Source organism: Podarcis vaucheri (assembly GCF_965113315.1).
Source record: "Podarcis vaucheri genome assembly, chromosome: 13".
Taxonomy (NCBI): Eukaryota; Metazoa; Chordata; class Lepidosauria; order Squamata; family Lacertidae; genus Podarcis; species Podarcis vaucheri.
In genome coordinates this window covers 14,704,998-14,721,878 of record NC_138751.1, presented here as the reverse complement: position 1 = coordinate 14,721,878, position 16,881 = coordinate 14,704,998, and the positions used below count along the sequence as shown (strand labels likewise).

General features: G+C 44.2%; 1 protein-coding gene across 1 annotated transcript; it reads left to right on the top strand.

The window, feature by feature from the left end:
- The first annotated feature begins 9,132 nt into the window (after positions 1–9,132).
- Positions 9,133–16,537, top strand: LOC309517162 (C-type lectin BpLec-like). Its single transcript, XM_082196257.1, has 5 exons — positions 9,133–9,201; positions 9,687–9,778; positions 11,253–11,393; positions 12,296–12,410; positions 16,286–16,537. Exons 1-5 carry the CDS (start codon positions 9,141–9,143, stop codon positions 16,345–16,347), a joined length of 471 nt encoding a protein of 156 aa, XP_082052383.1. The 5' UTR covers positions 9,133–9,140; the 3' UTR covers positions 16,348–16,537.
- Positions 16,538–16,881: the final 344 nt, after the last annotated feature.

Genomic DNA, 16,881 nt, shown 5'->3' with positions numbered 1-16,881 from the left:
TCTTCCAGGTGAAAACCAAGGCCGAGGCATCATTTCTGAAAAATAAAGTATTGATTGAATCTACTCAGGAGCTCTCAATCATACCACATGTTCACACATGTTCTGCGGGGATATAGTACCCAAGGAGAGTTGTTATGTGTATGACTGCATTCCCAAGGCAATTTATTCCATTTTCCTGACCATTTGCTAACTGTTAACTTGCATGTTACATTCAAGCATTTGCAAGCTTCTGGAAACCTGGTGGAATAAACCACAAGTTTAGCATTTATTTTTGCGCTATTTCCTTCCAAGGGGAAAATATATGTTTGCAAGCCTGGAATCCACTTGCAAGTCTGGAAGTTTGTATAGGACTATGCACCACCTGAGACCATGCAAGTTGCTCCACAAGTGCCTTTCCCAAAAGAAAGATGTTTGCAGAGCATCACACACAAACACACACACCAGTTTGGTCAATGAGCATAGATGAAGCTCCACTATACCCTTTCTTTTAGAAAAACTGCTTGCAGAGCACTACTGGTGTGAATAAAATTTAGCTGGACATATTAGTATACAGTGTGGTGTAGTGGTTAAGAGCAGTAGTCTTGTAATCTGGGGAACCGGGTTCATGTCCCCACTCCTCCACATGCAGCTGCTGGGTGACCTTGAGCTAGTCACACTTCTCTGAAGTCTCTCAGCCTCACTCACCTCACAGAGTGTTTGTTGTGGGGGAGGAAGGGAAAGGAGATTGTTAGCCACTTTGAGACTCCTTCGGGTAGTGATAAAGCGGATCTCAAATCCAAACTCCTCTTCTTCTTCTACAGATGCATGAGCACATGTAGCACTGGCCTTTTGATCAGTAAAACTAATGAAATAAACCCCTTGTGTTCAGGCTGCCCAAGTAGATTCCCAGTCTAATAGCACAAAGGGTTGTTAGACTGATCTTTGGGCTGCTTGTGCAAAGGTCTTCAACCTCAAATGGATCTGTCCCTGAGGTTCTTACACTTAGTCTTGTACCATGTGACAAGCAAACTGATACAGTGTATTGTATATCTTTTGAATACACAAATGGCTACACAAATTAAAGATAATCATCTCTGGCCTTGTCTCGGTGTCTCTGTCTCTAGGCAAAAGGACACCATGTGGTCCTGCAACGTGGCATTTCTCCTTCCAAGGAATATTGTTTCTTAAAACAAAGTCCTGGTTCTTTGAGATGGCCATCAGTCACTGGGACTTGCATCTTCTCTTTGGCAACTTTGCGGAGCTTGACCTTTCAAATATCACCTCATTCTCTTGCCATTTATACTCAGTTTATACCTGAGTATGTTAAAATTAGTATCATTATCGAGACAACAAGCATATATCCACCAAATCCTCAGACTCGTTTTGCAAAATAGCATCTGACTTATTATGGTGTGTGACATGTATGCACAGTTACCTGGGGGAAAGTCATAGGTAGGGATGGAGTGGCTATACTCCTGATTTTTGTTGTTCTGGGTATGATATGTGATGCTACCTCTTCATTTCTATTTATCAGGACAGCTAGATGGAACTTCCGCCTTAAGGGTCAGTAGACTTCTGATTACAAGTGAGATCCTCCTCCCCAGTGCTATTTTTCTTGAAAAAGAGGTGCTGGAACTCACCACAAAGACCTCCCTTGCTCTCTTATAATGGCAATGGCACCCATCTGAGAGGTGCCGGAACTGAGTTCTGGCGAGTTCTGGCTGGAAGAAAGCCCTGCTCTTGCCCACTCCACAAAGACACACACAGAATTCAAATCTCCATTTTTAGAGACAGTATATATCTCATTGCCAAAAAAGAAGAGGAAAAATTTGGACTCTCTTCTGGTCAGAGTTCAGTGGTTGCTCAGAGGCACCAGTTGCCTGCCAATGCCTTTTCTGTTATGTCATGCCCCTCATGGCAGCCATTTTGTGTTTGTACTGTTTTATTGTTGTTAGCCGCCCTGAGCCCGGCTTCGGCTGGGGAGGGCGGAATATAAATAAAAATTATTATTATTATTATTATTATTATTATTATTATTATTATTATTATTACTATTATTATTATTATTATTATACCTTTCCAGTGCTATTTCTCTAGAAAAAGAGGTGCCGAAACTCCCCATGAATGCCTCCATTGTTCTCCTATAATGGGGAAGGGCACCCACCTAAGAAAAAAGCCATGCCTTTATCAGCCATTTTGTGTTACATCACATGCAGCTCAGGAGCCATTTTGTGACTGGCACCCATGGCCCTATCTCATAATTACAGATATGTCCAGTAAGCCAAAAATGTTGGTGGCCCCAACTTAGTCTATTAAAGGCACCAGCAGTTCCCGGGATTCTTTATAGGAAGCCATGACTACTAAAGTTGTATAAGAGTGCTTTAAATGTGTGGTGCGGCTCTGACTTAAGTCTAGGCAGGCTAGAAATCTTCGTGTTTTGTTAGACCAAATGGAAAAAGAGCGAAGTCCCAACCAAAGAAGAACAGCAACTTAAACTGATGGAATATGCACAGCTTACAGATTTAACATATAGAAGAAGAGAAGAAGAAGAAGAATGCTTTGAAAGAAAACATTATGAAGATGGTATACAGGTGGTACATGACCCCGGTTAAGCTAGCTAAGATTTACCATTTGTCCGATAACAAATGTTGGAAATGCAAGGAAGCTGAGGGGACATTCTTTCACCTCTGGTGGACTTGCCCAAGACTGAAGGCCTTCTGGGAAATGATCTACAATGAGTTAAAAAAGGTGTTTAAGTACACCTTTCCCAAGAAACCAGAGGCCTTCCTTCTGGGCATTGTCGGCCAGAAGGTGCTTAAAAAGGATAGAACCTTTTTTATGTACGCTACAACAGCAGCAAGAATTCTTATCGCCAAGCATTGGAAGACCCAAGATTTGCCCACACTGGAGGACTGGCACTCGCAATTGATGAACTACATGGAACTAGCCGAGATGACTGCAAGGATCCGGGACTTGGGAGAAGAAGCAATGGAGGAGGACTGGAAAAAATTTAAAGACTATTTGCAAAAGTATTATAAGTTATATGAAACATAAGATGTCGTATGATTGGGAACTTAGCTCCAGTAATGAAACTTGAATATTTAAGAAATCTGATAAGATTTATGAAAGAACCAAGATTTAAATGGGTAAAAACGATATTATGGTATATTTTTAGAGTATATGGTGACCAAGAGATTTAAATCTAAATTGCAATTGAAAATATAAAGAAATACACGAAATAAGGGTATAATTTGCTGATAAATTTATTGTTAAGAATGCATTGTGCGGGGGACGGGGGAAGTCCAATGGAAATTTGAAATAAGTCATTGAAGTGGTTGTGTTTCTTTTCTTTTTTATTTCCTTTCTTCTTGTCTTTTCTTTTTATTCTTTGATTGTTCTGTTATTTCTGTAAAAAATGTAATAAAAATTATTATATAAAAAAAAAGAAGAAGAAGAAGAAGAAGAAGAAGAAGAAGAAAAGAATTTATTTATTTATACCCTGTCTAGGCTGAGCAACTTTCAACAGAGCATTAAAAACAGAATAAAACTTCAAACATACATACATTTAAAGAGGATTGGGAAATGTTTATTGAATATATGGGTGAAAATTGTGTACACTTAAAAACGCTGGTAGAATTAAGATAAATTCAACAGTGTAGATAAGTTTTGATTTCTGTACTAATGGAATACTGAATGGTTATCTTATGTAAAAATGGATTTATTGTAAGCAAACTGAACCAGGGAAAGAGAAGAAGGGAAGTCATTGATTTAAGGTTGCTTAAATGAATATTCCAAAGTGTGTGTGTGTGTGTGTGTGTGTGTGTGTGTGTGTGTGTGTGTGTGTGAAATCCCAGAACTGTCTAATTCAGGTATACAACTCCCCTACCTGCCCCGCCCTCACTGAAACTCACAACAATATTTTTCCTAATGAAAGGCTAAATGACACAGCAGAAGTCCTTGAATGATTTAGGACAAATGGCACTCCTTGTAAGAACATGGTGTTTGAACAGTATATTCCTTTTGGAACCATGCACAGCTACAGTACATTGAGATACCATTGAACAGTTTGTCTCTGAACTCAAACTCAAAGATAGTAATTGTGGAATTGGCTCTGCAGAGACATCTAAGGGGAATGATCAGATTCTCCATCAAGTTATGGAGGCAGTCCATACTACGAACATCACATTTAAAAAGGGTGAGATTCAGTCCAAACCTGAATCTGTGAAGTGCATGGGCCAGACAGTGACTGCAGCCATACAGCCAGAAGGGTAAGCTACTATGCAGGAAGTAATAAAACAAGATTTCCATCTTAAAGCAGGGGAAGCGCTCGTAAAGCATGGATGGCCACAGTATCTGAGAGATGTGTCCTTACTGCAAAAAACTTTTTAGCATGTAAATGACTCCTTACGTTGTCAGAGGTGATCATCTGTGCTCTCCCCTTTTATATTTTCTATCACTTAATCATTGTCATGAGGGCAATGTAAACTTTTATTTGGGAGACAGAGTGTCTCAAAGACAGAGTATCCTCGTGCAACTTATCAGGACATTCAGATAACTAAAGTTAGAGCAAGAGGATTGATATGCAAGCTGGCATATCCAGTGATAACTAGAAGGTGGGTGGAAGTTGTTGCGCTTGTGCTAGGCTTGCTTTGAGTAATCAAAGGGAACCACATAAACCACAGGTGGTTCCTGAATTACCATGGAATATGTTGGGTGTAGATGCACTTGAACATGGCTCTCCCCCTTTTCTTCTTGTGGTCGATGTTTTTCAATATTGAGAAACATCGAGCCTGCCTTGGAAGATGGCAGTAACTGTGACTGTTAAGTTTAAAGTCAGATTACCAGATTTTTTTTTCAATGAATCCAGGGACACTTTTCAACTTCCTACTAAATAGATGGATTTTGTCAGGGGACTGATTTGTAAATCCGGGGACTGTCCCTGGGAAACGGGGACATCTGGTAACCTTAGTTTAAAGCTATGTTCATGGGTCATGGAATTCCTGGGATAGCTGTGTGTGATAATATGCCCTTCACTAAGAGTGTCGACTGTTTGCTCATGATTGGGGGTTTGAACACGGCTTTAGAAGCTGTTCATCTGGTGGCAATTTCGTTTTTCAACAAAACCAAGCAACCGAGACTGCTAGAAACTTGAGATGGTGACCGGCCAGTCAAGTCCACCCAAGCTAGCGCTGGGGGCTCTTCTCCTTACAAAGCATATTAAGGGAGTTAGCTTGCCGTAGAAAGCAAGAAAATGAACAGGGTGCCTCTAACGTTTCTTTGTCACGAGGTGGCAGCAGAAAGCAAGGATTGAATTCTGTGTTGGTTGGGGAATCATCAAGAATGTTGATCAGTATACAAATATGAACAGTTGCATTTCCACAAATAAGTGCTGTGCTTGGTTCATTTCATTCACAAAACCAGGTTTTTAAAACCAATTTCACTATTTATGAAAACCAAATGGACTGACATTTTTATTTTTAGTTTTGCATGCCGCATCAGAGACAATAAAGTCAAGACTGGAAGTGGGGGGTATATACATTTTAGACCAGGAGTGGGGGGGGTGTTTTATCAGCCTAGGGGGCCACCGTTCCTTCTGTTCAAGCTTCCAGGGGCTCCTTGCCAGCAGTGGGCATAGCAACAAATAAAAACCTTATCTTTGTGTTGTAGGTTATTTTCTACACACTCGTTGTTGTTGTTTAGTCGTTTAGTCGTGTCCAACTCTTCGTGACCCCATGGACCAGAGCACGCCAGGCACTCCTGTCTTCCACTGCCTCCCGCAGTTTGGTCAGACTCATGTTTGTAGCTTCGAGAACACTGTCCAACCATCTTGTCCTCTGTCGTCCCCTTCTCCTTGTGCCCTCCATCTTTCCCGACATCAGGGTCTTTTCTAGGGACTCTTCTCTTCTCCTGAGGTGGCCAAAGTATTGAAGCCTCAGCTTCAGGATCTGTCCTTCCAGTGAGCACTCAGGGCTGATTTCCTTAAGAATGGATAGGTTTGATTTTCTGGCAGTCCATGGGACTCTCAAGAGTCTCCTCCAGCACCATAATTCAAAAGCATCAATTCTTCGGCGATCAGCCTTCTTTATGGTCCAGCTCTCACTTCCATACATCACTACTGGGAAAACCATAGCTTTAACTATACAGACCTTTGTTGGCAAGGTGATGTCTCTGCTTTTTAGGTCTCTCCATTTTATCCATAATATCTTCTACATTACAAGTGTTATTGCAATCCTGCTAATGTTTTTATCTGCTTACAGTGGTCTCTTAAGTAAATTAAAATTCCCCTCCATTCTTTATTGAAGTTTTGGTATTCTTAGTTCCTGAGCTTTCTGGTCAGTTTTCCATTCTTCTCTGGTAGGGACTTTGTCTTCTTTCCATCTCTGGGCTAGTAGCATCCGTGTGGCTGTTGTTGCATACATAAAAAGTCTTTCCTGCTCCTTTGAAATATCAGCACCTACAATTCCTAATAAAAAAGCTTCTGGTTGTTGTTGTTGTTTTAATAAAAGTTATTTTAAAAAGCCATAGGTGTTTTCCAATCTATGCACTGAGCATTGATCCCTCAGGAAAAGTAGCCGCAAACAGGCTTAAAATTGTTGCACACCACTCTACTCTCCAAGCAGTGTGAGGTTCCAGGAGTTAATAATAATAAGGGCAAGCTAGCAGAGATAAGAACTCTTTGTAACAGAAGTAGCGGACAGAGGCATATGTAAGCATATTTACAAGCATTTATTCAGCATCAGGACAAAGGAAAAAACATGTCTGTTTCCCTTTGTGTCCAAGCAAACAGCATAGGCAAAAGCTATATACAAGGGAAGTTCCCAGCAGACTGTGCTGGAAGTAAACTGACATGTGACATACAGCAACTCTACATGCCTGTTCTAAAGGTGGAACGAAACTATATCCTAGCAGTGACCTCTGACAAGGCCTGGGATGCTGCATTGTTCATTCCACTAGTCCATATATGGGTAAATGGTTCATCTTTCTTCCTGCCTTTCCATGCCCTGCCCTAGCCCAGCTCTATATAAGAATGAGCCCAGCAGCCTGAGACACAGTTGTTCTGTGTATGACTGCATTCCCAAGGCAGTTTATTCCATTTTCCTGACCATTTGCTAACTATTAACTTGTACGTTGTTGCCCTTCATTGGCTCCAATGGAGGGGGAGAGTTAGTTACACCATTTCCAGGCAGGTGCTGATGATGTCCCGCCCCTGGGGCCTCTTGCATGTATCAATAAGACTGGATCAAGTAAATCCAAAGCAATCTCTGTCCTTCCTTTGCCTGTTTCTGGGGCTACCACCAGGGAGTTAACTTTTGCTCCCTGAGTTCCCTTCTGCCAACAAAGGTCTTCTCTTCCAGAATAGAGTGTCAGGGACTGGGTAAAGGAGGAGGAGGGGTGGAGACCACCTTCCCATCCTGTCCCTTCCAGGGAGGAGGAGGAGGGAGACAATATAGATTTCCAATAGTGGTTTGTGGGAGGTCAGAGCTCCGAGCCAGAGGGGGAAAGTTGGGAAATAATGGGAGAAGAGGAGCAGGCAGAGCCAGAGCAGTAGCTGGCTGACACGTTGTCATTAGACAGCAGTCCAGATCCACCACCTCCCAGAACCAGTCAGGCCTTAAAAGTGGGAGAACAAAGAGCTCGAAGGACAGAGGACACTTAGTGGCACCTGTAGAGAAGAAGATGATGATGATGAATGAGAAAGTGGGAGCGAAGGAGGTGGAGATTCATTCAGGACAACGCCATTATCTAAGAGGCTCTCTCTGTAAAGTTTGAAATAAAAAAGGACTGTAAGAAACTTTTCCTTGCTTTTATACTTTTCTGGGCAACTAGCTGGGAGCCACTGACAGCAGCCTGACATAGAGGCACCTCCACTCCTTCTTAACTTTCTTAAGGCAGCCCACCAACCTGAGGGTTATTACAGTGGTACCTCAGGTGTCATACACTTCAAGTTACATACGCTTCAGGTTACAGACGCCGCTAACCCAGAAATCGTGCTTCAGGATGAGAACAGAAATTGTGCTCTGGCGGTGCAGCGGCAGTAGGAGACCCCATTAGCTAAAGTGGTGCTTCAGGTTAAGAACGGTTTCAGGTTAAGAACAGACCTCCGGAACGAATTAAGTACTTAACCCGAGGCACCACTGTATTGTTCTTCCCATAAAACAAAAAAGGGACAAGAGCAACAGATTAACAACTAAAAGGCTTTCCATAAATGTTAATGCTGCTTTAGTCTAGATCATTGGAGCCAACTGCTAGGAGCTGAGGCCCCTTCACTCCCCATAAAATATTTGAAGGGGCCAGCTCTCCCCCAGTTGATGGGCCCTGCCATTCAAATGGTGTCTGTGTGCTGCATCTTGTGATCAATTATGGGAGCGCGGCTTACTTGCCTCAATATTTTATTCAAGTTAGCATCCCTGGTCTAGAAACAGTGGAGGCAGGTATGCTAGGACGAATGGGGCACAGCCCCACAAAGCTCCACCTGCCCTCAGAAAGTCCCAGTGTTGTGTGTTCTTTCTTACATCTGTCCCTTCCTTCTACCTGTTGTCCCTGGAGGGGAAAGAGAACAAAACCAGAATTGCTTGGCTCTGCCTGTCATTGACTCTGCCGCCACTTACCATTGGTTTTACTGCCTTCTGCCCTACAAATCCTACCAGTCCCAATGGACACCAGCCTCCACTGGTCCAGAATCCAGGATCTGTGATTCCTCAACAATGGCAAACTTTTTAGGTTCTCCCTTCTTTCCCTAACCTTCTCGTTTTTCTCCATTCTTTTCCCTCTCTTCTCATTTTTTAGAAATTCACATGAAGGAGAATTGTGATGTTAAGAGTATAAAATACTGTTTTAATTCTTCCTGCCATCACCACATGGACGAAATGGCAACCAGTGGGGATAGGTTTTGACCTTCCATAAAAGGTCAACCAGAAGATGGAAGATGGTCAGTACTAGGTGCCTCTGCACACGAACCTTATTTGACTCCATGATACTTCAACAATCGCCAGCTTTAAGTTTTGGGTTCTCTCTTCTTTCTCTAATCTTCCCATTTATGATTTTAAGAACAGAAAATACCAATTTACTTCTTCCTGCTATCCCCACATTTACAATGCCAATAAGTAAGGATAGGTTTTTAATTTGCTGCACATTTCCTTCCACTGAAGGTCACCCAGAAGATGGGGGTTGTCACCTACCTTTGCCTTCTTGCTTTCCTGGTCTCCTATTCTTTCCCAGCAGGTGAGTGCTTTAACAATTATCTGGGAATTCCCCAGAAATTTTAATTGGGGTTAAGCATTTATAAAAACAAATGCTTGTCAGATTTTCAGGTGATGATAACCCAGCTAAGGCTGTTGGAATAAATAACCAGGCAATGGAAGCAGGTCCATTAGGGTGAATAGGAAACTGCCCTACCAACCTCAATCTGCTCTGAACCACTCCTCATATTCATATTGACAACCAGTCAGGGAGTGGCTCTGCCTGTCATTGACTCTGGATCCACTTACTGTTTGCCTCCCTGCTTTCTGTCCCAATTTCATATTGGTGCCATGGGGTACCAGTCACCAATGGAAGCAGGAATGTTTCAATTAGGTCTGCATTCATTAATCTTAAAATTATCTGGGCACATTTGTAGGTGAAGTAGGATTCCACATTGAAAATTGCATTCTAACATCTTTTGTCCCCCTCCCCCATCTTTTTCTTCTTTTACTCCTCTCTCCATACAGTAAAGGCCAGATCCTGTCCCAGGAATTGGATGAAATCCCAGGGCAGATGCTATGCATATTTTGACTCTCACAAAACTTGGTCTGAAGCTGAGGTAAGAAGCTGTTTCTCACCAACCAAGCTGTCACATCAGGTGCTGTCATGGGTTTCAGATGACATTTTTGTGAGGAGGGCTATCAGTGTGAGCTGTTGGGAGACAATACCTGGCCAGCATCTTGGTATAATCAAAAGAGAGTTGCTCACCCATTGTGTTCAATTAACCTGTTTCCACAGGAGCCAAGAAAACTTAATTAACAGTCAGGAGGGATGGCCTGGCAAGAAGGTACCACCTCACAAGTGAAAAGATACAAGCTATCTCTGCCCCTTTGTCCCTCCAGCTTGCATGTGAGCAGGAGGGACCTCAGGGCTCACTCAGCTGGGGGGGGGGAGTGGAGCCTTCCCATCCCCAAGCCAAGAACTGCAAACAAGCTGTGTCATCCTCAGCTCTGCAGGGTGTTGGGATGAATGTGCCTCATCTCTTGCAATGAGAGCTGTGGCCGTTTCACCCCATGCCTTGAGGGCTGGGGCCAGTACAGATTGTTCTTTCAACACCATGGTGTATCGCCAGATTGTGATGTTTGGCTGGTGACACATCATGGTGTTGAAAACCTGACACCACCCAGCTATATACAGTTAAGAACAACTATTTCAAACATTAAGATAATAGTTAAATTCAAGGATAAGCTACAAAACCAGATTAAAACACAGGTCAACATTCCACATGCCTGCAGAAAGGTAAAGGGACCCCTGACCATTAGGTCCAGTCGTGACCGACTCTGGGGTTGCGCGCTCATCTCGCTCTATAGGCCGAGGGAGCCGGCGTTTGTCTGCAGACAGCCTCTGGGTCATGTGGCCAGCATGACTAAGCGCTTCTGGTGAACCAGAGCAGCGCACAGAAACGCCGTTTACCTTCCCGCCGGAGCGGTCCTTATTTATCTACTTGCACTTTGACGGGCTTTCGAACTGCTAAGTTGGCAGGAGCAGGGACCGAGCAACAGGAGCTCCTTCGAACCGCTGACCTTCTGATCGGCAAGTCCTAGGCTCTGTGGTTTAACCCACAGCGCCACCTGCTTCTGAAAAGAGTGCAGCCAAATCATGACTATGAGCATTCTACCTGCATTCATCCTAGTTTTTGTGTGTGAGCTTCAAGGTGGTTTTCTTGCACCAAGATTGAGTGCTTTAAGCACCTTTAATTGCACTCGTGTGCAGCAGGTCCAGCAGGTTTCTTTAGTTTCCCAGCAGGTCCAGAGGATGGAGAAAGGGGCCTGGCTTCACTCACTGCATTTTCTTCACCCCTTTTTCTCTCTTCCTTCCTCAGCTGCTTTAGTTCCCATTTGAAAAACTTCCAACTCTCCACCACTGGTGTTTTATGATTTTTAAATAATTGTTATTACTTATTTGACAAGTTCTGAACCACTCTGGGAAAGCTTTGTGGGAAAGAGTCTGTGTGTGTCTGTCTGTGTGTGTGTGTGTGTGTGTGTGTGTTAGCAATAGTGGTGGAGCTTATTTACTTGCTTGGCTATTCTCAGAATGAGTGCATGAGCTTTGGCTGTGGGACCCATCTTGCCTCCATCCTCAATGAGAAAGAGTCAGATGCGGTGGCCAATTACATCTCTGCAAACCAGAAAAAGGAAAGTCTGATTTGGATTGGGCTGCATGATCCCACGGAGGTGAGTTGCCTTTACTTTCTCAATTTCAGGCCATTGTCACTGAGTAATGGCTTCTTAGCATCACCATTCCATCCTTACCCGAATCGTCTCCCCAGATTACTCCAATATGTGACTTTTCCACAATTTTCTAATAGAATCCTCCTCTAATATTGCTGTGGAAGTGGGGAGATGATTAACATATTCAATCCTCCTGGCAAACTGGGAATAATATCCCCTCACTCACCCAAGTTTAGGATGTTCCACCATTCTCCAGCAGAGTTTCTTGTTCTTTGAGGAAAATAAGTGGCTCACATAAATGTAAACTAAGCTTGAATAATAAAGAAAACTGTAACAAAAATACAAAATAAGAGAAACTAAATACAATAACATGAGGCAAGTCTGAGGCAAGAAGCGAGAAGAAGCAGTTGGTCCCTCTTAACTGATATTCTTAACGGAACACAGATACTGAAGGGAGGGGCTGATTCCGGAGCAAAACACACAAGCCCCACCCACCAGATACCAAGCACTCTACTATTCAAATTAGGTCCCAGTGTTTTTCTTACAAATACAGTCATACCTTGGTTCTCAAATGCCTTGTGACTCGAATGTTTTGGCTTCCGAACGCCGGAAACCTAGAAGTGAGTTTTTCGGTTTGTAAACGTTCTTTGGAACCCAAAGGTCTGACGTAGCTTCTGATTGAGTGCAGGAAGCTCCTGCAGCCTATGGGAAGTCACGCCTTGGTTTTGCATTGTTTTTGGAAGTCGAACGGACTTCCAGAAAGGATTCCGCAAGAGAACCAAGGTACGACTGTAACTCCATCATAACTGGCAATTGCTTCATAACTGGTCAACTCTCCATGTGACCTTTGCATTGGCCTCCTCGTATCAAATGAATGTATGATCTGTTCCATCATATTGCTGCAGAAAGGGCATTGGAAGTGGTCGGACGATGAGATCTACGATTACAAAGGCTGGGATTTTAATCGCCCAGACAACTTCAACAATGAAGAATATTGTGTGCATCTGGCAAAGGGGACAGGTAAGCAAGCAATTTGTAGGGACTGACTAAAAAAATGCCTATCACTCCATCAGTTTCAAGTATTTCAAAGGGTAGTATCTGATTTTAAAAATCAGAAAAATCAAACTCAAAATACTCTGGTTAGTCATTGCTACTGATGGTCCATTCATTTGAAAAGGTTTACTCTGGGTATTAGTTGATTGGATACACTCTCAGCCTGGTGCTTCTCTGTACTAAGGTTCACAAGTCAATTATCTCTGGAGATCTGACCAGAAGTGGTCCTACGTATTGATCCTTTAGGGAAACTTCCAATCATACCATGAAGCAGAATCTTTTTCTGCAGTCAGCCTTCATTCTTCGGTTGCATGTGATCACATATTTTGTTCAGAAAACAGTGGTTGCCAAAGTAAGATCTGGGTTATGCCATCTTATACTCTATCATGTTTCTTAACAAAATGATTAGGCTCAAACAGCATTTAATAATACTAAGAATAATATTCATTCATTCATTCATTCATTCTCTGAGTGTCTCCCGAAAGAATATTAATAGCATGATAAAACATTTAAGACTTTGAAGCCAGGTGATTAGTGAGTGACCTTCATATGTTTGGTTAGTTCTGGGTCACAGCCCTGTTGTGAGTCCTGAAAAGGCCAGACTCACTGGAACAAACTGTGGAAAATGTTTTTAAATGCTTTAAAATAGGTTTTTAATCTGTGGCATTTTAAATTTTGGTTTTTTGTTTTGTTTTTCTCTGTTGGGGGTGGGATAAACATTTAGTTGGGCCTGGGGATTAGTTTAATTTTAGTATAATTGTAATTTGGTTGTTGTTGTTAGATTCTACTGTTTTATTGGTTCATTGTATAGTTTGTATTCTGTTCTGAAGGAGAGAAGGTCAGGGCTGCCTGGGAGTGGGCCCCAGCCAATAGAATGACTGAGGCAGGTTCCACAGGTGGGGTTGCACTGGGACACCCAATATCAGTGATCATGGGTAGGAGGAGGAGTTACGCTAAAACCAGACCATGTCATTACCGAGGAGGCAGGTTTAGTCATTGTTTGAAGACTATCCCTGCCTCTGGGTCTGGTCTTGACCGGAAGGTTACTGGAATAAACAAGGGAGACCCACATGACCTGAAGGTGCTGCTGTGCAATGCCAGGTCAATGATTCATAAGACCACTGCCATCCATGACTTGATTGGGATGGAGGACTTGACCTGGCATGTGTAACAGAGACTTGGTTGGATGAGGCAAAAGGCCTGTCCTTGTCGCTGCTTGTCCACCAGGTTTCTCTTACACACAGCAACCCAGGTCATATGGGCAGGGAGGCGAGGTTGCAGTGAGTTTTGGGAACTCATTAGCTTGCACCAGGTGTCCTATTGGGAAGATCCAGGTTTCTGAGCATGTGTTCTGGAAGTTGGACAACAGGATTCCTTTTGGTGTATCGACCTCCCCACTGTACCAAGGATTCCCTGGCTGAGCTGCTTCAGGTCATGGCAGATGGTCTCCTGGAGACACCTAGTTTGGTTGTCCTAGGGGATTTTAACATCCATGCTGACACAACCTTATAATGGGCTGCTTGGGACTTCGTGGAAAGCATGGTCTCCATGAGGCTGTCCCTGAATGAATTTGGCCCAACTCATAGTCGCAGACATGTCTTAGACCTGGAGTTCACCTTTATGGATGTGGGTGATATGACACTAAGAAAAAGCAAAAAGAAAGCAAAAAGAAAGAAGTGCCATGGTCAGATCACTTCCTGGTGTTGTGACCCTTCCCCTCTGCAGGGAGGTGGGACCGATTTGGATCCGCCTCCACCCCACTTAATGGATTCAAATGGTTTGCAGAGAGTGGTGTTGTTGTCTTCCACTGCCTCCCACTCCTGTCTTCCACTGCCTCCCATCTGATTCCCCGGTGGCCCACTGGAATGCAGAGTTAACCAGAGCTATCGACTGTCTGGCTCCGAAGCGCTCTCTCCAACTGCATGGAGCCTGGCAGCCTCATGGTTTTATCCAAAGCTGAGGGTGATGAAACAATCACTGAGGTGGCAATAGCGCCAGTGGTGGAAATCGGACCAGAAACAGGTTAGAGCTCAATGTTGAGCCTACCAAGTGGCAATAGCGGTGGTGAAGAGGTCCTTCTTCACTGCCTCTATTGCATCTGCAGAAAACAGCAGCAGGAGACTCTTTCAGGTGGTTCACAATCTTAACAGAACCACCTTCACCATTGGGGCCTGGTAAGGACCCCAAGATCTCCTGCAATGATTTTGCAACTTTTTTGCAGGCAAAGCCGCTCAGATTCAGAAAGAGGTAGACACCATCATGGGAGCAGGGCTGGGGCAGGAGAGTGCTAGAGTCCTGTCTATTCCAGTTGCATGGGATCAATTCCAATCTGTTACCTCCGAGGATGTGGACAGGCTGCTTGGATGAGTGAAACTGACCACCTGTCTCCTCGATCCTTGCCCATCCTGGCTCATAAAAGTGAGCCGGGAAGGGCAGGGTGATGGGCTCCGGGGGATAGTGAATGCTTTCCTCTGTGAGCAAGCTTTCCCGGAACCGCTGAAAGAGGCAGTTATTAAATCGCGTCTTTAAAAAACATCTTTGGACATGGCCAATATGGACAACTATCACCCAGTCTCAAATCTTCCATTCTTGGGCAAAGTGACTGAGCAGGTGGTTGCTGAACAACTCCAAGCACGCCTGGAGGATGTGGACCATTTGGATCCCTTCCAATTGGGATTCAGGCCTCATCATGGGACTGAAACTGCCTTGGTCACGCTGGTCAATGATCTCTGGTGGGCTAGGGACAAAGGTGAAAGCTGTTTCCTAGTTCTGCTGGATCTCTCAGCGGCCTTTGATACCATCAACCATGACATCCTTCTGGACTGTCTGGAGGCACTAGGAGCTGGGGGCACTGTTATATAGTGGTTCTGCTCCTTCCTCCTGGGCCATGTTCAGAAAGTGGTGGTGGGGGTGAGTGCTCAGACCCCTGGGCTCTCACTTGTTGGGTGCCTCAGGGTTCCGTCCTCTCCCCCATGCTTTTCAACATCTACATGCAGCCGCTGGTAGAGATCATCAGCGGGTTTGGGCTTGGTGTTCATCAGTATGCAGATGATACCCAGCTCTACCTCTCTTTCAAATCAGAACCAGTGAAAGCGGTGAAGGTCCTTTTTGAGGGTCTGGTCAGTTGGAGGATGGATGGCAGCTAACAGATTGAGGCTGAATCCTGACAAGACAGAAGTACTGTTTTGGGGGGACAAGGGGATGGCAGGTGTGGAGGACTCTCTGGTTCTGAATGGGGTAACTGTGCACCTGAAGGACCAGATGTGCAGCCTGGGACTCATTTTAGACTCACAGCTGTCCGTGGAGGCACAGGTCAATTCTGTGTTCAGGGCAGCTGCCTACCAGCTCCATCTGGTATGCAGGCTGAGACCCTACCTGCCTGCAGACTGTCTTGCCAGAGTAGTGCATGCTCTAGTTATCTCTCGCTTGGACTACTGCAATGCGCTCTGTGTGGGGCTACCTTTGAAGGTGAGCCAGAAACTACAACTTATGCAGAATGCGGCAGCTAGACTGGTGACTGGGAGTAGCTGCAGAGATCATATAGCACTGGTCCTGAAATACCTACATTGGCTCCCACTACGTTTCTGAGCACAATTCAAAGTGTTGGTGCTGATCTTGAAAGCCCTCAATGGACTCAGCCCAGTATACCTGAAGGAGTGTCTCCATCCCCATTGTTCAACCTGGGCACAGAGGTCCAGCTCTGAGGGCCTTCTGGTGGTTCCCTCACTATTATTAAAGTCTGAATCCATTTTATTCCCCCTACACATTGGGGAAAGGAATAATAGGCAATAAGAAGTAACTTTCCTTTTTTCTTGAATTATAATTTTTGTTTTGAATTTCAGGTTTTAAGAAGTGGAATGATGTAAACTGCAACAAGACATACGCCTTCATCTGCAAGCAATAACTCTAAAGGAGACTTCCCTTCTCCACTGTGTTGGCTGGGAAGCTGCCTTGACATTATATGTATTTCTGCTCTCTCTCATCACTTTCAAAATAGCCATTGCTATAGAGATGCCTCTTCAATTTCCCCCTTCCCTTTGAAATTTTCTTGGACCTGCAGCAGAGCATCATCTTAATAAATTCTCTTCCATGCATATTTTCCTTATTGCATTGCTGTTCTGCTTTGTCCATCCATACTTACAAGCACGGCCACCCCACCCATGAGGCAAGGTGAAGTTCTTGCCTCAGACGGCAAGCTGGGATGGGTGGCAGATTGGCCTCCTGCTCTTGTTGACTGTCTCCTCCGTCTCCACCAGCCTGCCCTGCTTGCATCCACATTCCCTCCTATAATGCAAGGACATCATAGATGATAGGAGAGACCTGCCCCTGTTACATGGGTGCATTATGTATGTGCCCTGAGGGAATGGCAAAGAGAATGATGATGAGGGCATTGGCACTGGAAGGCCTTTTCTGGGTGAGTGCCAGCTGCCCACAAGTG

What these genes read in the sequence shown, in the direction of transcription:
- LOC309517162 (XM_082196257.1), top strand. Translation starts at nt 9,141, where the DNA reads ATGGGGGTTGTCACCTACCTTTGCCTTCTTGCTTTCCTGGTCTCCTAT. An exon ending in AAACTTGGTCTGAAGCTGAG is followed by an intron (nt 9,779 to 11,252) that starts GTAAGAAGCTGT and finishes GGCTATTCTCAG; the next exon opens with AATGAGTGCATGAGCTTTGG. An exon ending in GCATCTGGCAAAGGGGACAG is followed by an intron (nt 12,411 to 16,285) that starts GTAAGCAAGCAA and finishes TTTGAATTTCAG; the next exon opens with GTTTTAAGAAGTGGAATGAT.